This window comes from Oncorhynchus mykiss, chromosome 26, assembly GCF_013265735.2.
Source record: "Oncorhynchus mykiss isolate Arlee chromosome 26, USDA_OmykA_1.1, whole genome shotgun sequence".
In the NCBI taxonomy this organism is placed as follows: Eukaryota; Metazoa; Chordata; class Actinopteri; order Salmoniformes; family Salmonidae; genus Oncorhynchus; species Oncorhynchus mykiss.
Window position 1 is genome coordinate 26,841,222 of NC_048590.1, and position 26,170 is coordinate 26,867,391.

At 43.5% G+C, this 26,170-nt stretch overlaps 1 protein-coding gene across 7 annotated transcripts in view; it reads right to left on the reverse strand.

Moving 5' to 3' along the window:
- LOC110506517 (centrosome-associated protein CEP250) overlaps positions 1-26,170 on the reverse strand; it is a 280,946-nt gene that overhangs the window by 215,049 nt on the left and 39,727 nt on the right. For all 7 annotated transcript variants that reach the window (XR_005039779.1, XM_036963768.1, XM_036963769.1 and 4 more), the window contains exons 4-5: positions 24,063-24,136; positions 2,706-2,817 (exon numbers count right to left, since the gene is read on the reverse strand). Coding sequence is in view for 6 of the 7 variants with exons in the window: in XM_036963768.1 (XP_036819663.1) it covers positions 2,706-2,817; positions 24,063-24,136 (186 nt within the window). In the remaining variant the exon portion in view is untranslated. The remainder of the gene's footprint in view (positions 1-2,705; positions 2,818-24,062; positions 24,137-26,170) is intronic.

Here is a 26,170-nt window from a genome sequence, read left to right on the forward strand (position 1 = left end):
TGACATAGTGCTCAGATCCAGAGTCATTTAAAAAGTTCAATTAGTTGAGCTAATCCCATTTGTCTCTGAACGGAGGGGGTTGTAGTAAAAAGACAGATCTATAAAGATTCCTCTGAATTCAGCCTTTTCTCTTTTCCATTAAAAGGAGCAGTCTGGAGTTGAAGCAGCCAATCCCTCAGCATACATCTTAGTGTAAATGATTGACAAGTCGTGACCAATTTGCCTTGCACTTTTAAGCCCTCCTCTTAGTTTGGGTGGGAGCGTTTGTAAGTACGCACAATCAATAGCCTCTCTAAAGCCTTGCCATCGTCTGCCGCCTTCCGTCTAAACTCTGAGCCCAGTCAATCTATCACACGCCAATTAAGACTTTTATCCAAATTACCAGGACCCTTTTGCAAATTCTATAACAAACACCATCATGGTCTAATCACTAGAAGTTGAGGATCATTTATATGAATACTTCTCTGCCTTGTCTATTCGAATGAAACAGGCTCACGTATCATCTAACTGAAGTCTAGTCGATACATTGTACAATGGAACAAATGCAAGGTTGGCTTGTAACCTTCTCAGAACATTATATTGACAATATGTTCAGAGAATGTACTCAACATAATACAGTGCCTTCAGAAAGTATTCATATCACTTGACTTATTCCACATGTTGTTGTGTTACAGCCTGAATTTAGATATTATTTTTTAATATCACATAATTGGGGCGGCAGGGTAGCCTAGTGGTTAGAGCGTTGGACTAGTAACCGGAAGGTTGCGAGTTCAAACCCCCGAGCTGACAAGGTACAAATCTGTCGTTCTGCCCCTGAACAGGCAGTTAACCCACTGTTCCCAGGCCGTCATTGAAAATAAGAATTTGTTCTTAACTGACTTGCCTGGTTAAATAAAGGTAAAATAAAAAAAATAAAATGTGACAAAGTGAAAACATGTTTTTAGAAATGTTTTCAAATGTATTGAAAATTAAATACAGAAATATCTCATTTACATTAGGATTCACACCTCTGAGTCAATACTTTGTAGAAGCACCTTTGACAGCGATTACAGCTGTGAGTCTTTCTCGGTAAGTCTCTAAGACCACATCTGGAATGTGCATCATCTGCCTATTATTCTTTTCAAAATGGTTATTGACCATTGGTAGACAACCATTTTCAGGTCTTGCTGTAGATTTTCAAGTAGATTTAAGATTAAAGTCAAAACTGTAACTCGGCCACTCAGGAACATTAACGGCCTTCTTGGTGAGCCACTACATTGTAGATTTGGCAATTTTAGGTTATTGTCCTGCTGGAAGGCGAATTAATCTCCCAGCGTCTGGTGGAAAGCAGACTGAAACAGGTTTTCCTCTAGGATTTTGCTGTGCTTAGCTCCATTCCATTTATTTTTTTATCCTGAAAAACTCCCCAGTCCTTAATTAATGATTACAAGCATGCCCATAACATGATACAGCCACCATTATGCTTGAAAATATGCAGAGTGGTACCGTGTTGTATTGGTAATGTGTTGTATTGGACTTGCCCTCAAACATAACGCTTTCTATATGTGGGGTACAAAGGTGAGGTAGTCATTCAAAAATCATGTTAAACTCTATTAGTGAACAGTCCATGCAACTTATTATGGGACTTGTTAAGCACATTTTTACTCCTGAACTTATTTATGCTTGCCATAACAAAGGGGTTGACAACTTACTGACTCAAGACATTTCAGATTTTCACTTTTTATAAATGTTTTTAAATTTCGAAATACATAATTCCACTTTGACATGATGGGGTATTATGTGTGTAGGCCAGTCAGAAAAAAAACAAAATTTAATCAATTTTAAATACAGGTGGTGACCTAGTTATGGCATAGGTCCTCTCATGACATGGCAATGGGGGTGGGAGTTAGGACAGATGTGAGGGAGGGGTAAGTTACAAGACCAGGTGAAGCAGACTAACCCTAACCACCATCCCATCCCCGCCTTCCACACCACCCTCTGTCCCCCCAGCTGCCCGCAGGCTAAATGAGAGAACATGACCATTCTGGGCACAACCGTCATGTTGCCTAATCTCTCGCCACATCATGTGCCAGCTCTGTTTACCACACAAAAAACACACCAGGCCTTTAATGCCAATGAATTATGAAGGAAGTACAAGACACTCTTAATTACACCCCCCCCCCCCGGTGTGAATAATTCAACTTTCTGCTTACACTACTTTAGTGGAGATTGCATGCAGTAGTTAACATAACAGAGTGCCGGGTTCCCCCAGGGGTGGTGTGTGTTTCAGGCCCACACTCATTAGAGATGTGTGTATGTGTGTTTGTGTGTGTGTGTGGGTATCCAACCACTCTACTCTGGTAGGTGGTGCATGCAAAATGCAGCCAGTGGACGTGTTCACCCCCTGGCACTTTTTGTCTCTGGTTCGTCAAGCGTGAGAGGTCTGGGATACGTACTGTGCTCCGAGAGGGGTCCAGTGCAGTCAAGTAGAAGACACACACACACACACAGAATGAGAGATGGGGTACATCTATGTAAAATTTGGTGGAAAATATAATTGGCCTTTCTTCGGTCAATCTGACAGCATGAATAGTGGGCATTAACTCGGTCTCCATAATACAAAACTAGTAGGAGTCAGTAGTCTACCGCTCCTTGCAGTAACGGCCAGTTCCTCTGATGTTGTTTCAAACAGTGAATGGAGCTGAGTGGAGGTGCAGGATACTTACTTTAACCTGGGCTTCCTGCTGAGATAGACAGGCCTCTTTGAGCTGCTGAAGTATAGCATCCTGGGTAGACAGGTGTGTCTGCGCATCCCTGTAATGGTCTGCCATTTCTCCACTGTGAATACAAATACAAGTAAAAAATGAGTTGAAAACAAAGTAAATCTGTAAAAAGTTGGTTATGCAATCAGAATCAGGAGTGTAGCTACAATCAATTTCACCCTCAATTAGCATATAATATGCTAACAATAAACCTACACAGCGCAGAGAAAATCTGATTATCAAGAGGCATTTATTGTCATAATCTTTTGGGATCTTATAGTGCCTCACGGAGTGACATTCACTGGGCCACGTGGGTCGCACTGGGGTACGGATGTAAAAATCCCACAACATCTGCTGTTGGCGCCCATTCAAAATAGACCCAGAGTTGCCTTCTTAAATCTGGTTCATTCTCTTAAATGACTGTTTTCTCATTAGCTGGGAATGTTGTTTGAAATGTCTGAGACAACATACTTTGGTGATATCGTTATCAACCTACTGCATACCCCTTAAAAATATGCATTTTCATCTCTAGCATTCACTGGTTGAAGTTGAAGTAACTTTTGAATGTAATGGAGTTGACTGGTGAATATGACAAGAATACAGTGCCTTCAGAAAGTATTCATACCCTTGACTTATTCCACATTATGTCGTGTTACAGCCGGAATTCAAAATGGTTTCAATATATTTGTTTCTCACCCATCTACACACAATACCCCATAATGACAAAGTGAAAATATATTTTTAGAAATGTTTGCTAATTTATTGAAAATTGAATACAGAAAAATTGAATTTACATAAAGTTCTCACACCCGAGTCAATACTTTGTAAAAGCACCTTTGGCGACGATTATAGTTGTGAGTCTTTCTGGGTAAGTCTCTAAGAGCTTTGCACACCTTGGGCCTCATTTATCAATTATTTGTGGGCACAAGTTTGTACGTAAACCATACGTTGGATTATTTCCACGTGAAGTGTGAGATTTATCAATATGAACGTTTGCTTGAGAGTGTGCGTAAATGTACATGACTATGCGTATGCACAGTGCCAAATAATGGAATAAGTGAATTGCTTGTCAAGTGTAGCCTAGTGAATGGGAAAAATATACTGCTCGTTGTCAGGCTCAAAAAGCCTCAAAGTTCCCCAGTGGCCACCAATTTTTCAACCCTTGTATTGGTCAGCCAGTTGTGCGCTTTGGTGTGTGTGTTCCCAAACAAGGACCAGTTGCGCTCTGAGGTGATGGGATTTGGAGGATGATAGAGGCAACAGGGGAAAGAGCCTCAGATATGAGATATGTTGGCACGACTGCAAAATTGCATCTCCATCCCAAAGCCCTTGCTTGGAAGTGTACTTCGCCAGACTGCCAAGAACCTTGTCCAGATCCAGGCCAAGGTGGTCCAGATCCATCACGGTAGTGATGACACCATAGGCCTTGTTGATCTCTGCACTAGACAGGATGCTCTTGCCAGCATACTTGGGGTCCAACATGTACACTGTGGCGTGTATGGGCTTCAGGCAGAACTCTTCACTCTTTTTGATCTATTTCAGACCTGCAGTTTCCTCTGCTTGGAGCAACAGTGAAGTGGGCAGGGCAGTACAGATTTCTTCTCTTACATCAGACAGGATGGCATTGTCTCCCTCAATCCGTGCAATGGCTACTGCTATAGAATTCAGGCTGCTTACCACTCTCTCCCAAAATACATCATCCAGGATAATCCTCTTGATGGGACTGTCCATATCGGCAGACTGTGATATGGGCATTTCTTGGAGAGACTCCTTCCCCTTCCAGGAGACTGTCAAACATGACAACACCACCCCAACGGGTGTTACTGGGCAGCTTCAATGTGGTGCTCTTATTCTTCTCACTTTGCTTGGTGAGGTAGATTGCTGCTATAACTTGATGACCCTTCACATACCTAACCATTTCCTTGGCTCTCTTGTAGAGTGTATCCATTGTTTTCAGTGCCAAGATGTCCTTGAGGAGAAGATTCAATGCATGAGCAGCACAGCCAATGGGTGTAATGTGAGGGTAGGACTCCTCCACTTTAGACCAAGCAGCCTTAATGTTCGCAGCATTGTCTGTCACCAATGCAAATACCTTCTGTGGTCCAAGGTCATTGATGACTGCCTTCAGCTCATCTGCAATGTAGAGACCGGTGTGTCTGTTGTCCCTTGTGTCTGTGCTCTTCTAGAATACTGGTTGAGGGGTGGAGATGATGTAGTTAATTATTCCTTGCCCATGAACATTCGACCACCAATCAGAGATGATTGCAATACAGTCTGCTTTCTTTATGATTTGCTTGACCTTCACTTGAACTATGATGAACTCTGCATCCAGCAAATTAGTGGATAAAGCATGTCTGGTTGGAGGGGTGTATGCTGGGCGAAGAACATTCAGTAATCTCTTCCAATACACATTGCCTGTGAGCATCAGAGGTGAACCAGTTGCATACACAGCTTGAGCAAGACATTCATCAGCATTTCTCTGACTACATTCCTCCATTGCATCAAAAACACTTCTGATTCCAGGAGGACCATGAGCTGTTGCTATCGATAAGGTGTCTGATTCATAATTTTCACCTCTAATAGAAGTAGAAGGACTTGTCAGAGGTTGCTTGTTGTGAGCGCTGAGGGAACTTTATGCACTTGGCCAGATTATTCTGCATCTTTGTTGCATTCTTCACATATGGTTTGGCATAGTATTTGCAAATGTACACAGCTTTTCCTTCTACATTATAAGGAAATGTCTCCACACATCAGATAGTGCCCGTGGCATTGTCCTGTAAAGATTAGGAAAAAATGATTAAAAATCAAACAACAAATACAATTCCATGTAGATAAATAGTTTCGTAGTTAGATTAAACAACTCCTTTGTAAGATAAATGTTTTAAAATGAGACATGTATGAAACAGGTGAATTAACACTCCTCAGTTAGCAGGCTCAAGCAAACTAAAACCTACATGGTAGCAAAAGCTTACTAGCAGAAATTGTTAACAAGTTGAAAAATGATTTAAACATACTTTTCTGTAGGCTACTATTTACTAGTTAACAAAAAATAATGTATTTCATGTAAAATATATTCACCCCACCCAGTATTGTGATCAAAACTTACCAGAAAGCATGTAGTCCTTGGCTCAGACAGTGTAGTAGTGTGGGCTCAATAGCATCTTATTAGTGTGCAAGATCTTGAGAATCAGCTGTACATGTGATGGAAGAGTGCACTGCACATGTGATGGAAGAATGCACTGTGCATGTAGAGGGTTGCAATTCCATTGAATTGAGGATAGTTTAACCAAAATATGCCACAAGACCTAGAATTGCCTTATATGTCTCCCACAAAAGAGGTTCACTGTTATAAGCTAACTTTTATGATGAATTTAAGCAAAATCCACAAAATTCCAGGGCTTAACATCCCATGAAAAATTTCCAGAAAATGTCCTGAAATTTACAGGAAAGTTTGAAACCCTTTCGAATGCTAATTTTTCTATTTCATTGTATTTCAATTGTGAATGCATGCAACACATCTTGACAGGCTATACTGCCCTACCAAGCGGAAAGGCAGAAACTGCTCATAGCGTGGAACATTTATTTACCTTGGTTTCACAGTAACTTTATGCAGTTACTACTAACATGACCTCCATTGTCTCCAAAACACAATACAATAGAGGCAGGATACTTATCCACATGATTAAGAATGTATTTAATGTAGCAAAAATTACATTAACTAATCTTCGACCAAATGAGCAGTTACTGCCTTTTTGCTTGGTAGGGGAGCATAGGCCTATCACATAATACGACCACATCAGTGCATTTGTTAAAATAATATTCCATATAAAGTACAGTAATTTGTTCAATTAAAGGCAAATGTGAAAGTGAAACAATTATTGAAATACTATAAAAGACTGAGATAATGGGAAATGGAATGAGAGATGGCTGACCTTGATTTGTTGGAAGATTTGGCACACGCAGCATTTCACAGAGAATGCGTTTTTAGAGACAGGTGGGACTTTTTTGCAGAAAGTACGGATTGGCTCATTAGATATTCTTTCCCAAACCCAATCAAATAGGATTTTTGGGAAGATTTAATACCGGCTTTAGAAATGCAAACACATGCCATTCCTGTGCACATCAAAGTGCTATCCACCCTCTGTTTTTTCAGCGGGAGTTTGCCAATCGGCATCTCAGATCCCTCGATGAGCCAATGTTTTGGATGAAAACAAACTGTACCATACAATTTCCATACACCATCGCATGGATGGCTTATTGGTGAGTGTTGCCTACTCATTTGAAGTATATTTGGCATTGCTAAAGAAACTTGAATTGTCCTAATGGTCCTGCCTTTGTAGCTATGTTTCACATGTTTACTGGTCAAGCCACACTTGAGTGAGCCAACCTCTCGCTCAGCGTCAACCTCTGACACTAGCACCTCTATGTCAGTCTCAGTCTCAGCTTTTTTTGGGTTGTATTTCATGGTACTTTGTACATTCCCCACAGGCTTTAAAGGGTTGATTTTGACCACATACGGTTAAATAGGGGTGTTTCGAGATGCAAATAGCCAAGGTCGTGCACAAGCATGGAGGCTGAGAACAACTGGTATTTATCAATGATTATCTCCTCACAGTGTGTGTATGAAGCTCGTAAGTTGAATTTTTGAATAGTTTTTATGCATTATTGATAAATGAGGCCCCAGGATTATACAATATTTGCCCATTATTATTTTTTTAATTCTTCAAGCTCTGTCAAGTTGATTGTTGATCTTTACTAGACAGTCCTTTTCAAGTTGATTTAAGTAAAAACTGTAACTAGGCCACTCAGGAACATTCAATGTCATCTTGGTAAGCAATTTCTGTATAGATTTGGCCTTGTGTTTTAGGTTATTGCCCAACTGAAAGGTGAATTCGTCTCCCAGTGTCTGAACAAGGTTTTCATCTAGGATTTTGCCTGTGCCTTGCTCTATTTCATTTATTTTTATGCTAAAAAACTCCCTAGTCCTTAATGATTACAAGCATACCCATAAAATGATGCAGCCACAACCATGCTTGAAAATATGAGAGTGGTACTCAGTGCCCCAAACATAATGCTTTGTACTCAGGACAAACTTCTTGGCCACATTTTTTGCAGTATTACTTAAGTGTCTTGTTGCAAACAGGATGCATGTTTTGGAATATTTTTTATTCTGTACAGGCTTCCTTCTATTCACTCCGGCATTTAGGTTAGTATTGTGGAGTAACTACAATGTTGTTGATCCATCATCAGTTCTCATATCACAACCATTAAGCTTTGTAACTGTTTAAAAATCAGGACTCATGATGAAATCCCTGAGCAGTTTCCTTCCTCTCCGACAACTGAGTTAGGAAGGACGCCTGTATCTTTGTAGTGACTGGGTGTATTGATACACAATTCCAAAGTGTAATTAATAACTACACCATAATCTTTCCTATTCACCTCTTAATGGCACACATACACAATCCATGTCTCAATTGTCTCAAGGCTTAAAAATCCTTCTTTAACACGACTTTTCCCCTTCAACTACACTGACTGAAGTGGATTTAATAGGTGACATCAATAAGGGATCATAGCTTTCACTAGTGGTGTAACGGACCGTAGTTGATCCGTGATCCTTACGGATCACCCCCCCCCCCCCCACGGTTCGGCACGCATGTGAACCGCAGATCAATCGCAAAGTTTAACCATCATAGTGTGAAATACCGTTGTTACTTTATAAAGTAATAATTCCTTAAATCTCGATGCAGAGTTGCAGTGACAAGATAAAGACAAGACAGATGTGTCTTGTTTTACTCTGAAGCTTGAAGGTTGATGGGATGATTTTAAAAAAGCAGTTGTGTGTACTGTTCACGTGAACGGGGCCTGTTGAATCAATCCTGGATGGTCGCGTAGCAAAAAGCAAAGAAGAAAAAAGAGCAGTGAGGAACTGGAAAAGCCTCCCGCTTCATTTAAGTCTCATGTATTGGAGCATTTTGGATTCCCTGTCAAATATGATGACGGAAGAAGGGTGGTGGACAACACCGTTACGGTGTGTAGGTATTATGCCACAAGAAAGCCGTATGATCATGGAAATACATTGAGCATGGCCACACATTTAAAGCATCATCACCCTGGTGAAAATATAAAAATTGTCAACGAATTATCCAAGGCATCCTCTGTTGCCCTCGCCACATCCTCTGTTACCCCTCCAGGGTAATGGAAAGCTACGTGACTGTGACTGCACTACACCACAGATGGGAGATGTGAAGTCCGGTGCTACAGACACGCCCCCTCTATGAGAGTTGCACAGGCACACATCTGGCGCAGGTACTGCTAGGAGCAGTAGCAGAGTGGAAGCTAGAGAGGCCCAATAGCAATAACCCAATCACCACAGATAATGCCAAGAACCAAGTAAATGCAGTGATAGAGGCTGGACTGGGGCCACAGATAGCTTTCTTTGCACGTGTGATCAATTTATCATCCCAAAGGGGAATCTCAGTGAACCAGATGGACCGCCTCCTTGGGAGGATCAGGAAGGTGGTTTCCTTTTTCCACCGAAGCACAACAGCCGCTCATGTGCTTAAGACCAAGCAAGAAATGTTACAGCTACCAACCCACAAGCTCATACACAATGTCACAACAAGATGGAACTCCACATGATATGTTGGAGTGCTATCTTGAGCAGCAGACAGCTGTATACTCTGCACTGACAGACAAGACCCTGAAAAAAAATAAAGACATCGTCACCTTGTCTGATGATGACGTGAAAGTGGCAGAGGAGGTTCTCCAGGTGTTCAAACCCCTCAAAACGGTTACAACCCTATTGAGCTCTGAAACTGCACCGTCTGTGTCCATGATCCTACCTCTGAAAACAATGATTCGACAATCCAAGGCCCCAAGTGAGGAAGACAGCACCATCCCTAGAGATGTCAAGGCTGCCATTAGAGAGGACCTGAACCCCAGGTACCCCCCCTGATGTACAGGACTACCTTCATAGATGTACTGCACTGGATCCAAGGGTCAAGTCCCTATCTGTTCAAGTCCCTGTCTCACCTAGACTCTGCCCTACGCCAGAGGACCTACAGTGATTTTACCACTGAGACTGTGGCCACTGAAGAGGTAAAATAAAAAATAAGAGTGAATTACTTAAATAATAATTATAGTCTAATCTTAGTCTATGCCAGTGCTATTAGAATCATCCATTTATTTGGAATAATAATGGATTTTATTAAATGTTATTGCCACAATTATAGTTCTATGAAATATGAAAATATATAATTAGTTAGTTTAATAGATCAAGTAATTTCTTTCTGCGGGGTCAAACCACAGAGCCGACAGGAGCAGACTCAGAGGCATCTCCTCCTCAAAATAATTTGGCCATGAAGGAGCTTTTCGGGGAGACCTTTGCGAGCAAGGACACAGGCAAGACGTTTGCCAACAGCATCAAAGAGGAGGTGGCATCCTACAAGGCAGCAAGCGGCATTCCAGTGGATGGTGATCCACTGGCATGGTGGAAAAACAATGGAAAAACATCTTGCCACGATGGCACTTGATTTCCTAGCGAGAGAGTGTTCTCCACAGCAGGGGACATAGTGACTGTAAAGAGGTCTCCCCTCTCCCCAGACAATGTAGACATCCTCATCTTTTAGAAAAGTAATGTGAAGTTATAAGCTCAGGTCTGCTTTTCTTTATTTTTTTACTTTTTTGATGATGTGGACACGGACATTTCTTTCATATTGCACTTTAATTGACCAATCGAGTATTGAATATTTTTTTTAAAGATTTTTTTTTTAATTGAAAAGTTCCTTGCTTTAAGTGTTCTTTAAGTAATAAATGGAAAGCAAAGTTATATTTGACTCCGAAAAATTATCTGATCCGTGACTTATGATCCGAGCCGAGAATTATGTGATCCATTGCACCACTAGCTTTCACCTAGTCAATCTGTCATGGAATGAGCCGGTGTTCCTAATGTTTTGTACACTCAGTGTATAGGTCATGTTCTGACCTTAGTTCTTTTGTTATGTCTTTGTTTTAGTATAGTCAGGGCGTGATTTGGGTGGGTTGTCTATGTTAGTTTTTCTATGATTTGCTATTTCTGTGTTTGGCCTGGTATGGTTCTCAATCAGAGGCAGCTGTCAATCATTGTCCCTGATTGAGAACCATATTTAGGGAGCCTGTTTTCTATTGTGTTTTGTGGGTGATTGTTTTCTGTTGTCTGTTGTGTCTGCACCATCCAGAACTGTTTTCGGTCGTTTCTCTTTGGTATTTTTGTTATTTCCGTGTTCATTTTAATAAATATGGACATATGCCACGCTGCACCTCAGTCCTCCTCTTCTCCTTCATACGACGACCGTCACAGTATATCATTCACAACATTTGGATGGGAGATGTAATACAGTTATAGTAAAATAAACAATATAACTATGTGTGTCGTATTTGCTTGAAATCAGGCTCGCCTGCACTGCTTTCATTGGGGAAAGATTGCTTCCGTCCCATGCTCCTCCCCTGCCCACTTGCGTGAATTTAGTTGAAAACGTAACTTTGCAGAGGGAACCTATTCTAAAAGTGGTTCAGAAATAGAAACATTTGTTCAAATCAGTGTTCTAGCTAAATTCAGGCCCTGACAACTGATGAGATTCAGATAGACGTTGAAAAAGATATTGGATAGTTTTAGAGGAAAACTGACCTTGAGATTATAAAAAATATCAATCATGATAACATGGGGTGATGAAGGCCAATAGAAAGCTCAATTGAAATACAGTTTTCCCTTGCCTGTAACCCTGAAGTTTCAAGTGTCTTTAAACCTTGAAAAACCAGATGGAACGTTGCTAGCTACCTGGCTAAGAGGAAGTGTCAAGAGGACTGTAGAGTGAAACCAGAGATGCATTGTACAGCCATCACTCTCTAACCTCATCCTTTCACAGCAGCAGGCCCTACTACAGAGCTGAATGAGGTCGGGTGGGATATTCACTCTGGGCTTTTGTTCACCATGTTAACCGGAGACCTGCAGGAGTCCTTTACCCGGCCTAGCCGATCCGTGCCCTTATCAAGTACAATGGCTAAGAGTGTCTGACTGGCTGCTTCAAATGAGAAATGGAACTCGCCAAGGCCTCGGATCCTATCAGCACATCAACCTCCTACATCAAGCATCCGGGTGGCTGGAAGAATGATGACCGGGTATTGTCGTTTTACAGTGAGGGTTTATATATACACATGTATATAAATATCAAGTCAACTCAGAAAGCTGTGTGTGCAGAAGAGAGAGAGGGGAAAGAGAGGGAGAGTGGAGGGGAAGGAGAGAGAATGATAACACATCAGTCAGGGATAAGACACATGATGAGTGGGCCGGCCTCAAATAGGTAAACAAATCAATCATGTGTGATAAGTGTGGGCTTTATCAGGGCTGGGCAAGGCCAGACTAAAGCGTCCCTGTGAAGCCCATGGCGGAATACTGGAACACAAGGCTGCTGTTCCACAGGCCTCCACACACAGTGCTGCTCAGGTTAATGGTAGTCTGGCTGATTCCAAGCCAGGCATTTATATTAACTCTATAAACCAGGCTAGGACCACTGAAACACAACGTACCCGTGGACATGGAACGGATCTGGATGATCCCACCATGATACAACAGCAAAGACTATTGTATTCCCCATCAAAGAGTCCTATACAGCAGATGAGAGTGGTGGTTGTTTACCAGGAATGGAGGAAGGGAAATTATATCATTAGAGAGAGAGTGCAGCCTGGCTGTCTTTGTGCCGTGTGCTTTTACATGGACTGCCTCCATCATTCATGGATGGGCCCATTTGTGTCTGTGTGATTTCAGGTGCTGTTACTCAGTGAGCTAAAACCTTCATGCCGTTACAGCAAGATTGCCACTTTTATGAGAGAACATATTGTGTTGAAATAAATGCTTGGCCTCTGATACGTACCGCATGGTCAAAGAGCGCAATGAATGTGAAGGGGATTTTCAATAGGGCAGCAATCTAGCCGCACTTCCCATTCATACGCCTCCATTAAAAAAGATCCACACTGGAGTGTCTCTTCCAACAGCGTCTCCATTTTCCCTTCAATCACCCAGCGCCAGTGTCCGTCTCTTTTCCCCACTTCTTGAGACAGGTTTATTGTTGAAGACTCACCATGCAACACTTGACATTATAAATCTATTATGAAAAAACTATAAGGGAACGTAATTACATTGTACCAGGTATGTGAGTACAGAAGTTTAAAATTGAACCAATGTTACTTCTGTTTTCCAAGATAAATACAAAATGATGATTGCTAAAATGGAAGGCTAATTCCACCCTACAAAAGGTTCATTAAGTCCACCACTTATTCATAATCACAGGGGAAATGTATTATGGCTTATTCTTAAGGAAATCTTAAAGAAAACACTGAAGGAGAAGTTCAGAAACAAGACAGTCATGGGAAGAGCAGAAAAGAGATTGAGAATGTGACAGGGAGAAGAAAACATTCTGTTTATGTCTGCTGAGAGACAGCTCTCACACAATGAAATATACACTGGCTATCCCAAACATTAGGAACAACTTCCTGATATTGAGTTGCACCCCCCTTTTGCCCTCAGAACAGCCTCAATTTGTCGGGATATTCCTCTACAAGTTGTCAAAAGCGTTTCACAGGGATGCTGGCACATGTTGACTCCAATGCTTCTCTCAGTTGTATCAAGTAGGGTGGATGTCCTTTGGGTGGTGGACCATTCTTGATACACATGGGATACTTTTGAGCGTGGAAAAACCCAGCAGCGTTGCAGTTCTTTACACAACCCGGTGCACCTGGCTCCTACTACCATACTCCATTCAAAGGCACTTAAATATTTTGACTTGCCCATTTACCCTCTGAATGGCACACAATCCATGTCACAATTGTCTCAAGGCTTAAAAAATATTCTTTAACAGGTCTCCTCCCCTTCATCTACACTGATTGAAGTGGATTTAACAAGTGACATCAATAAGGAATCATAGCTTTCACCTGGATTCACCTGATCAGTCTATGTCATGGACTTACAGTTGAAGTCAGAAGTTTACATACACCTTAGCCAAATACACTGCTCCAAAAAATAAAGGGAACACTAAAATAACACATCCTAGATCTGAATGAATGAAATATTCTTATTAAATACTTTTTTCTTTACATAGTTGAATGTGCTGACAACAAAATCACACAAAAATGATCAATGGAAATCAAATTTATCAACCCATGGTGGACTGGATTTTGAGTCACACTCAAAATTAAAGTGGAAAACCACACTACAGGCTGATCCAACTTTGATGTAATATCCTTAAAACAAGTCAAAATCAGGCTCAGTAGTGTGTGTGGCCTCCACGTGCCTGTATGACCTCCCTACAACGCCTGGGCATGCTCCTGATGAGGTGGCGGATGGTCTCCTGAGGGATCTCCTCCCAGACCTGGACTAAAGCATCCGCCAACTCCTAGATAGTCTGTGGTGCAACGTGGCGTTGGTGGATGGAGCGAGACATGATGTCCCAGATGTGCTCAATTGGATTCAGGTCTGGGGAACGTGCGGGCCAGTCCATAGCATCAATGCCTTCCTCCTGCAGGAACTGCTGACACACTCCAGCCACATGAGGTCTAGCATTGTCTTGCATTAGGAGGAACCCAGGGCCAACCGCACCAGCATATGGTCTCACAAGGGGTCTGAGGATCTCATCTCGGTACCTAATGGCAGTCAGGCTACTTCTGGCGAGCACATGGAGGGCTGTGCGGCCCCCCAAAGAAATGCCACCCCACACCATGACTGACCCACCGCCAAACCGGTCATGCTGGAGGATGTTGCAGGCAGCAGAACGTTCTCCACGGCGTCTCCAGACTGTCACGTCTGTCACATGTGCTCAGTGTGAACCTGCTTTCATCTGTGAAGAGTACAGGGCGCCAGTGGCGAATTTGCCAATCTTGGTGTTCTCTGGCAAATGCCACACGTCCTGCACGGTGTTGGGCTGTAAGCACAACCCCCACCTGTGGACGTCGGGCCCTCATACCACCCTCGTGGAGTCTGTTTCTGACCGTTTGAGCAGACACATGCACATTTGTGGCCTGCTGGAGGTCATTTTGCAGGGCTCTGGCAGTGCTCCTCCTGCTCCTCCTTGCACAAAGGCGGAGGTAGCGGTCCTGCTGCTGGGTTGTTGCCCTCCTATGGCCTCCTCCACGTCTCCTGATGTACTGGCCTGTCTCCTGGTAGCGCCTCCATGCTCTGGACACTACGCTGACAGACACAGCAAACCTTCTTGCCACAGCTCGCATTGATGTGCCATCCTGGATGAGCTGCACTACCTGAGCCACTTGTGTGGGTTGTAGACTCCGTCTCATGCTACCACTAGAGTGAAAGCACCGCCAGCATTCAAAAGTGACCAAAACATCAGCCAGGAAGCATAGGAACTGAGAAGTGGTCTGTGGTCCCCACCTGCAGAACCACTCCTTTATTGGGGGTGTCTTGCTAATTGCCTATAATTTCCACCTGTTGTCTATTCCATTTGCACAACAGCATGTGAAATGTATTGTCAATCAGTGTTGCTTCCTAAGTGGACAGTTTAATTTCACAGAAGTGTGATTGACTTGGAGTTACATTGTGTTGTTTAAGTGTTCCCTTTATTTTTTTGAGCGGTGTACATTCAAACTCAGTTTTTCACAATTCCTGACATTTAATCCCAGTAATAATTCCCTGTCCCTGTTAGGTCAGTTAGGATCACCACTTTATTTTAAGTTTACATACACTCAATTAGTATTTGGTAGGATTGCCTTTAAATTGTTTAACTTGGGTCAAACGTGTCGGGTAGCCTTCCACAAGCTAGATAAAGATATGAACTTTGTCCCAATGTGCAAATCGTAGTCTGGCTTTGTTATGGCGGTTTTGGAGCAGTGGCTTCTTCCTTGCTGAGTGACCATTCAGGTTATGTTGATACTGGACTCGTTTTACTGTGGATATACATACTTTGTACCTGTTTCCTCCAGCATCTTCACAAGGTCCTTTGCTGCTGTTCTGGAATTGATTTGCACTTTTCGCACCAAAGCACGTTAATCTCTAGGAGACAGAATGTGTCTCCTTCCTGAGCGTTATGTTGGCTGCGTGGTCCCATGGTGTTTATACATGCGTACTATTGTTTGTACAGAAGAACGTGGTACCTTCAGGCGTTTGGAAATTGCTTTTTGGCTGATTTCTTTAGATTTTCCCATGATATCAAGCAAAGAGGCACTGAGTTTGAAGGTAGGCCTTGAAATATATCCACAGGTACACCTCCAATTGACTCAGATTATGTCAATTAGCCTATCAGAAGCTTCTAAAGCCATGACATCATTTTCTGGAATTTTCCAAGCTGTTTAAAAGGCACAATCAACTTGTAAACTTCTGACCCACTTGAATTGTGATACGTGAATTCATTATAAATTAAATAATCTTTCTGTAAACAATTGTTGGAAAAATGACTTGTGTCATTCACAAAGTAGATGTCCTAAACGACTTGCCAAAACTATAGTTTGTTATCAAGAAATGTGTGGAGTGGTTGAAAAACAAGTTTTAATGCCTCCAACCTAAGTGTATGTAAACTTCCAACTTTTACTCTTTACAGTATTAAGCTCTTGAAACTCATGTATGTCTCCAACACAGAGTTCAAACATTCATCAGACACCTTAACAAAGAGCATCACCAGCCTGAACACCCACTTGTGGCCGAGACATTCATTATTGTTCCATTCACATAACTAGAGGCCAGAGATAAAATGCTGATTGATTGAGGGTATCAAATAACATGGCTTCTATACTGAAGAGAAATCTAATTAACTCAACAAATTAACTGATGGCATAACACTCTAACAGCCCATCTGAAGTGCTCAATGGCTCTACTCATCTTACGAGGAGCTATACTCATATATTCATTAGCATGTTCATTAAAACTGCCGTTACTGCAGTAGTACAGACACTGAGCCCCGCTAACGAAACACTAACTACAGCCTCTTGCATAGTCAATACTATGAAAGCGGTATTGAGACTGACACATAACCATATAATGTCTTCCTGCTTAAATGAGTCACCAGAAGAGGCACTGTATGTGTCTGTGTACTGGCAAAGGGCGCAAAGACACATCCATATCACAAGGAAAACATAAGCCATCGTGGTAAATAATGCTTTGGTTATTTATTTTTTCTAACACACCTCTTTGATACAACATTGTGCACGTAAGTAGTGCAATAACAGCATTTAAAACATTCAAACTTGAAAACATGATGAACACCACTGAACCATTCACAGTTAATTAGGCCTACTCCTTATTGGAATTGTGGGAGTCTGAATGCTGTATACATTGATATGCTGCATCACCATACTGCTGGTTAGGATACTGTGATATTTTCTCCTACGTTGTTCGGGATAGAATTACAGCTTGAAACTATTTTGGGGTTTCAACAGGAAGTGTCTATTGAACTAGCCAAAGTAAACATCTGCTGTTTGTATTATGCAGTTACTAGGGTTTAGGATTTTATTTGTATACTTATTATTTGTATTTTATTTAACCAGGAAGGTCTCATTGAAATTTGAAATCTATTTTTCAAAAGCGTCCTGGCCAAGATAGGCAGCACCCAGTCATTACACAATTAGACAGACGACATGAAAAACTATAGGTACTAAAATAAAAAAAACACAGAATTCACAGGAGTATAACAAAATCATAAAACAGCAAATTAAGAACATTTACAAGTCAGGGAATCAGCCTCAATCGGGACAAGTTCTGTTGCAAAAGCAGCACAAAAGCACAAAACATGACATAATACAGAACCTTAATAGACAACAATAGCTTAAGGACAGAACTACATACATTTTAAATATACTAGCAAGCACAAAACCTAAGCAAACTGCAATCATACATTATTTTGTGTCTCTTTGGTCCGTTCGTGCATTGATATTCGTATCAAGTGTGCTTATGAAATAGTTGAGAAACTTGGTGATCAAGACTTCCAAACACACAGTTTGAATCTAAAGCAAAGGTGGGCCTATTTCCGAAACAAAGAATCCTTTTGGAAGCCCAATGTCATGTCTTTCCGTTTCTGTCTCTCTCCCATTTCCCTTTAAATGCAGTTTTATTTGCTTTCCCAAATGCCCTGATATTTTTTTTCCAGACTGTGGATATATACAAGTAGCAATGGCAGGCCACTCAGCTGTCCTGTACAGACCTCCAACAGAACTTCAAACCAAAGTTAAAGAAAAGCAATTTAAAATCTGATTTGACTTTTTCAGAGAATGAAATGAAATTCTATTCCTGTTTGATGAGAGCACAAGAAGTGTGGAGGTATTTTCAGGACTTTAAATCTCCTTTCTCACTTATGCCAGAAAAGCTCCACATGTCAGTTCAACACATAAATAAAAATAAGAGCAACAATTTCACTGACAGGGGCCAGGTGAAAGTAATGTGCCACATAAAACAATGAGCAATGTGACTCTGTCACATAGGCTACAGTACATTCGATTTAAAATAAAAAAATACAAATAGGGCAACTAAACTGTGAACTAACAATTGCTGGTCTCGTTAGAGAAAATGAGGGCGAAATGGATTTAAAAAACACAGACCTAGTTACATTTGACATTGCTAATTTAGCCAATGACTACTACTCTGAGTTTGTATTGTCAATTATAGTCTCAATTGCACTTTGCGATTTAACTACATGAACACTTGGCAAATGTAAGGCAAATGTAATGGAAAAAACAAACACTGCAAATGCCATTTGTTATACATTGCTCTTGATGACCTGCAGCTGATATTCAGAGCACGTGCGTTGGTGTGAATATTCAACATTTCATTGAGAATCTCATTATCATGCATGTGAATAATGAAAGGTCTGAGCGGCATAATTAAGCCAGCAGTTAAACGCTAATTCCTGATATAATTGCGATTGCAAAAATAACACATACGTACACACAGAAAATCTTTCCAATCACACTGCGCCAATATACACAAAACAAACAAATGTGAATCAGAAACGATAATTGAGAGCAGCGATGAATTAAATGGATACGGATAATGACCACGGCGCTCTAATTAACAGTGGCTGTAGCAGGATCCGAAGGCTGTAAGTACAGTATAGCCTAGCGAGTGACAGTCCAAGCCCGAGCCATGGGCACACACAGCACAGATACAGAGAAGCAAAGCCAATATTCCCATGGAAGAATCTTCTGTCCATCCCATACTGAGATCTGATCACTGCAATAGAGAATCCTGCAATGCCTGGAGTCAAGGTGACACACCCTGTGTGAGTGTTTGAGCTGTATACCAGAAAGCCATCACACACACACACACACACACAGCGGTGCCCGCATCATCTCTGAACTCTACAATGCTTAGCTGCTACCAGGAAAGCAGAGAGGAGTAGGCAGCAGATGCCCCTGGGCTCAGTGGGAGGCGGGCACACTGGTCCTGTGTGTGACGGGGGGTTCTGTCCTGGCACACATACACACAGCGTCCCCAGCTGCCATCCATCCGTGTGTGGGACACATACAAAGAGAGGAAAAGCCACCAGGTCGCCAGCAAGAAGACGATGACAAAAAAAAAAAAAAAAAGAGGTCTGGAGGCCCTGAGGAGAAATGTATTTTTCAAACACAGCGAAACCATCCAAAGTTTGTCTCTCTATGCCCAACACCGTAGTGCAGAAGTGGGCGTGTTTTTCTCCAACGCATGTCGTCTGTGGCTTTCTGTCTCTTCAACAATGTGGTATTGTCACTTCAGACATTAGCCACAGATCAAGTATGCAAAACAGGCTGGTGGATTACAATAACCCGGGGTGAGGAAAAAAACAGGGACAGAAGGCTGAGGAGGAAAAGGCTCAAATAAAACAGTCGTGGTTCAGATCAGACAACATGGATGCTTCCGGGTTTTCTCCTAGTTCTGGTACAGGTTGTAGCAGTGCTGAGGTGAGGAGGACTTGGCTGAGCTGGGTTGACATGTTGCAGCCCTGGGTACTGGAGGCTGTGTGGAGGGGAGCCGAAACACATGCCTTCAGATGCAGCCTCTCCCTCTTCTCTCCTCTCCTCTCCATCCCGGCCGGCACTGTTCTGTCTTCTTCAGACTGACTCCTGAGGAAACCCTCCAGATGAGGATTAGCTACCAGCTCCTGTGACAGGCAGAAATCTCAAGTCCAAAAGCTGGCATCAAAGAAAGCCAGAAGAGGCAGGACCATATTCTCTCGCAAACACAAAACAAAAGTCAAAAAGCACAGGGGCTCCCCATCACCCGGCCCACATTAGTGTCCTTTAATTTATTATAGAAAATGTGCTTCTGCTACTGTTCCTTTGTAAAGGGGGTTTATGTGCCCCTCTCACCACGTCTTCCATCACACCAACCCTCCCCTTCCCTTCCTTAGCCTGCCTCCTTATCCCCCCATCAGTCTGCCAGCCATGGTACACACAGCCACCAACCCTTTTGTGAGAATAGAGTGTGTGCTTGTTTTGTATGGGTATGGTGTGTGTGAGACTGTGTGTGTCTGTGCCAGCCTGGAGAGGAGGGGAGAAGAGAGGGTGTAGAACAAAAATATCCTCTTTGTAAGTTATGGGAACACTGAGACAGACGCAGGAGCTCATAAATTATACGCCCCATTTGCATATTCCTGGCGTAAGACATTATGCAAATAGCATTTAATTTGCATAATGGATGCCTCTTGTTGCCTCATGCTCCTTTTTATTTAATAATGGGGGACAAACTGAAGGGTGTGAAAGAGGAGAGAATAGCGTGATTCAGCCCTGTGGAGTGGTGTGCCAGCGCCCCGTCTCGCCATCCTATCGCAGCCTCCCCAAAACACCAGCGCCAGACGGAGCCGCTGCGAGGGATCTCGCCGCCCCACCAAAAGACAGAACAGGGAGATCGCAGGGAAAAGAGTCAACACTAAGAACATCAGCAATTAAACAGCTTACGACCAGACCCATATCAAATCTAAACACAGGCAGGGAGAGAGGGGAATGATAGACTAAAGGAGCAATCCTACTGTATATCCTGAGGCACCTGGTAACCTGGCTGTGTGTGTGTGTGTGTGCGTGAGAGAGAGAGAGGGAGAGAGAGAGTGTTGCTGTGTCTTAATGAGTCTGTTCTACCTTGACTATTAATGCGAGCAGCAGCCTGGCTAATTAACGGCACTTGGCAGACCCCTTTCAGAGGGAGGGGGGCATATTATTTAATAATTAAAACCCGCTCTGTCTCTCATTTTTAACCTCATCAGCTCCGTTCAGAACGACCAGAAAAAATAAAAGACAGAAAGCGGTGTGGCCAAGATAATTACCTAATCAAATGACAGATGTAGCTAATTCAGGCTAATTCTCAGCGAGGTTCCCCCGAAACCGCTAACGACAAGAGAGAAAAGATAATTACCGCACGGTACATAAGGAGTGCTATTCGAAAAACGACCAAAAACATGGCAATTTATTTACAACTTTGATTCGTTATCCATTTAATCCTCGAAGTTTGTTTAAAAAAATGGGAAAAAGCTAAACAGATGGTCATAGAAAAGAGTGAAAAGGCAAGACAGGACAGGAGAGTTGGTATCTGCTGGTGTGAAAGTGTGTTAGTTTAGAGACAGAAAGAGAGAGAGGGACGGAGAGGGTGGAGAGAGAGAGGGAGGGTGAAAAAGGGAGGAGAAGGGTAGATAGAAAAAGGGGTGGGAGGTGATTGCAGGAGGACTTTGATTATTTATAACAAAATGCCATTGCAACATCCTGCGGTGGGATCAGACAGCAAAACGTCAACTGCGATCAGCTATAGTCCAATAAGCAGCCTGAGATCCTTCCCAGTGTACAGTGGGGTAGGGGCACTGCTCACTCACGTCTATAACACTACACTATACCAGAGCTGCTGGCTGCAGGGCTGGCTATCTCTCTGCTCCTCTACTAGCACCAGCCAACTTGGAGGCTAGCTAGGGCAAGGTAGAGGCACAGACGGTGCCAGGCAGAAGGGGGCGCGGGGCGCGACACAAAGCTAGCCAGTCTATGGGAGATGTTAAGAGCAATTAATCAGCTTTTAGAGTCAATTAACCCACATGTTAATTAATGTCAAGCCTATAGAACAAAAGGGGGATTCGGGCGGAGAAGGAGGGGAGGGTAAGAGAGGGAGAGACAGAAGAGAGGGGGTGGGCGAGCGAGAGAAACAAGCAGCGAATGCAGATGATGGCAGAGAGAAGCTGGCACAGTGCCATCCATTCAGTGGTAGCGCCAGGGCGGACTCGCGTTCGCTCTCGGGGGTAGGCGGCTAGATGTAGACAGGGAGACGAAAAGACCCCTGACTGATTTGGTAGCTAGTGCCACGCCAGGGTTGGGACTTTATTGGGGAGGGTGGGTGTTTTACAAAAAGTAGAAGTTAGAGTGCGGATGGGGTTCTGGAGCCAAGGCTCAACGTCAAGTCAACGCCACCGCAGAGGAGAAGAGGAGAACATCTGCTGCCCCAGATTACAGAAGAAAGGAGCCTTCTGACGATGGGAAGAGAAGAGCGGTGCACCTGGAGGAATTTCAGGGGACACCTTGGGGGTTGGGATGAAGCGCTTGGCATAGCATGGTGGCAAGGAGTGGAGGGAGGACGTATCGGCTTGAAAACAAAAAACAAAAGACGATAGGTGGACCACAGCGCAGGATGCCAGGGACCAGGGGAGATGAAGGAAATGGGCTCTGCCACAAGGGACTGGTGGGGGAAGTGGAAATTTGAGAACAACCAACACAGAGAAACTTGCAGCTTGTGGTGTTGTCCTAGAGATGACAGGGGGGTGGGACAAAAATAAGCGCCTCCCTCTCTCTCTCTCTTGCTCTCCCTTCTCAAGCACAACCCCCTGTGCCAGGCAACCGACCAGCCAGCCAGGCAGCGTACGCCATGCCAACCTGCTCATCGGCAGTCACGGCGCACCCTAGGAAAACACCGCCGATGAAAAGGCACCATGTCTATCTGGAAGGTGGCGTTACGGATTTGCGGGAAAGTCACCGCTTCTGAGGATGCCCGAGGAGCAGTGGTGATTCGGTACCCACGATCTTCGAGAGGTGTACCAGCGGGAACGCGGTGGCATCTGTCGCGGAAAAATGGAAGGGGGCGAGAGATGGTACACAACGATCAAGAGCAAATCAACACGATTGGGCACCCGTCGTGGGTCGCTTGGCAAAGATAAAGAAAGCCAAGTGCAAACAAAGACCATCAAGTGCTTCAAATGACTAATTAGAACAACAAAAGTTTGCTCTGTTAATTAGCGCGACGGACGGAATGAAAGGAAGGGGAAAGATTACAAACAAAACAAAGAGGGGAAAACAAGACAAAACAAAAGCTGTTCTGTGGGGAGGGGAGTGTGTGAAGCGGGTGCGGGTTTATGTGCCAACCCCCCCACCACACCATTTTCCTCCAGCTCTCATCAAGCCAGCTGGCAGGCACTGCAGTGAGGAATGTCTACCATGGGCACTGCTGCCTGCCTCCCTGCCGCAGATGCTGCCAACCTGCCAATCGCCTGCCTGCCTGCCACAAGAGAGGAGGGAGGAAGAAAGGACCTGAGGGACTGTGCCAAGGTCTCAACAGCAGCTGTTTACAAAGACACACACACACAAAAAGAAAAAAAAACTGCAAACATGAATATGCATACTGCTGAACCGCCAACACAAATTATAATCAGCGGACAGACAGGAATTCATTTACTTTTCTCTCTGCGTTCGTTTAAATTGTACTTTTTGTTTTTCGCCAAAGAAAAACTTATCGCGCATCATGGTTTCTTCCAGGTGTGTGGGATTTATGCGTGACAGGAACAACTTCTTGAAAAAAAATTTAGAATAAAAGGCAAAAACACAAAGAATGAAAATCTACTTCAGCAGCAAGCAAAGCTATGCCAGAGAGGCAGGCTCGTGTGTGTGTGTGTGTGATTTATCTACATTCACAGCAATCACCAGGGAGATGAATGGCTCAGGCTGTAGGCTCTATACAGCATCCACCAGTATGGGAACCAGATTGAGGCGAGGGGGATGCCACACAGACAACAGACATGCTGGAACTCAGTGGAGGGGGCAGGGGCACAGGAGGCAGGGGGACAGAAGCAGCAGCCCCGGCTGCAGACACACACACTGGTGGGGTGTGGAGGAGATACCCTACCCCAGCTGGCCTGCCTGCAACTCTTCCAGGCTGGGGTAGGGGGGCCTTGGGAACACTTTCGGCACCCCCTCACCCACGCTTTTTAGTTTGCCCCCTCCTTGCCAACCAACCAAAGGAACTACCAAACTCCACCCTTCCAGTGTTTTTATTGGCGTAAAGTGGAAGGGGTAAACTATGAGGAACAGATGCAGATGGGGTACCAACCGGTTCGGGTCGCGGGTCTTGGTACTTACGGGGTCCGGAGGAACGTTGCCGTGGTTCCCGCAAGGTCCACTGGCATCGGGCACAGAGCCAAGGATAGGCGCCGCTGCAAACAGACAGATTGGAGGGTTTCGTTAAGTTCACTAATTGCACCGGAATAATTATAACATTTAGCGAGAAAGAAATCAACATCAGCCATCGGCCATCACAAATGGATATCCCAAACTTTTTTTCCCCTCTTGTTGGACAACAGGGCACGGTTGTGGAATATGAATAATTGAAGAAGCCATCCAAAGGGAGGGATTATAAGATCTTTGTGCTTCCTACACTGTCTTGGCATACACCACCAAGATGTCAGAGCCAGGCTGCCACCAGTAAGGAAAGGCTGGTATGGATGGTGGCATCTTTTTGGGCATCTAAGCTGCGGTCGCTTAAACCGCGATCCAAATATACACAATTAACGGTTTAATTCGTAATTCTGTTGTGTTTTTTCCCGTAACCTTCACGGCGGAACGCGTGTGGATATTATAATCTTTCGGAGCTAATGAGGTTTGGATGATCGGCCTTTTATTTAATTCCAAGGGGGATGTTAATTGCGCCACGTCTTCATTACACAAATGGATTACCAAAAAATGAGAGCTCGCAGCAGAAAACAGGAGGGAGAAAGGGGGGGAAATTGAGAGAGAAATTGAGAAAGGGGGGATATTTTCCTTCCTTCTTTAATAAGACAGCATTCAAATAATGCAACACTACTAACAAACAAGCAGAGAAAAGCTCCTGCAATGTTTGGCAATGCTAGTCTCTTCAAGTGCTATCCTGGAAAACCTGGTCTCTGCCTCCTCTCCTTTCCTCTCTGCTCTCTACAGCTCCAGTCCTCAGCTCTGGGGACTTTGCCTTCACTTCTCTGGATATGGATCTTACAAAACAGGAGTGAGAATATACCCTGCCTGGAATTTAATTTCTCTCAATTGGATATTATTAGTGTTCTCCTATAATTAGTATTGAGCTTTGTTCCAGTGGTGTCTGTCGTTGGCGCCGGGCGAAGCGGAATGGAGAGGAGACAACAGACACTGTGGCGGGCACAGGCTAATGTCCTCTGTGCTTAATCATCCTTCAGCAGAATGGTTTTATGCATATTTCATTTGCATATCATTAAATCGCTAAGGCACATTGGCAACTGGCAGCGGAGAGCGAGGGAGTGGAAATGGAGGAGCCCAAAGTGTAAAAAAGGAAAGAGCGACTCATTATGCGATGGCAATCTTCAAAGCCGTGCGCCTGCTTTCCGGCAACCTGCCAATTCATTTTAATTCAACGTTAATTAAAAAAAGTGGGCGCGCTCAACCTTTCCAACTCGGATTAATTGAGTGTCTTCCAATCTGCGCAGCAAGGACTCGTCATACATACAGTATGTGTGTGTGTGTATGTAAATTATGTGGATATCTATGGTTATAGTCAATTATTGCAGGACGATTTAGATTTTTTTTTTATCCCTTTAATTACAGCACCTTGTCACAGAATGGATTTTTTCCCCCTATTTTTTCACAGAAGACTTAGCGGAGAACAAATCGCAAATATGTTTTCTATGATCTCTGGATATCATTAATACAACAAAATCATGTTGATGAGGAAGCGGGCATTTTGCTCTTAATTATGTTTGACCTGCTGTAATGGTTTAAGATTCTCTACTTGGCAAGGCGGCAAGCTGCGACTGGCAGCGGGCGGGCAGCGCCAGCAGGTCGGGGTGTGGGACCAGGGGAGCTGAAACCTGGTGACTTGCGGCACAGGGATAGGCGTGGGAATCGCTGGGGGCATTCTGTCGCAAACCTTCACCATGATGTCCCTGGGAAAAGAAAAAACCAACCGCCCACACATGCTAACCCCCCCGATCTGAAAAATAAATGTTGTGTAATTTATGCGCAAATTAATATGCTTGCCTGGACTCTGATTGCCTGTATTAAATCATTACAGGCAATTAATCTATTGTTTCTGATTCTAGAAATCCCCCCCCCCCTCCCCCTCTGTCTGGCGCACTGTCCTTTTGTGATGGGACACAAGGGGTGCATTGTTGGCTCCCAAGACACACACACACACACACTATTAATTAAGGCGTACAGATTGTGGACCGTTTCTGTCTCCCCCC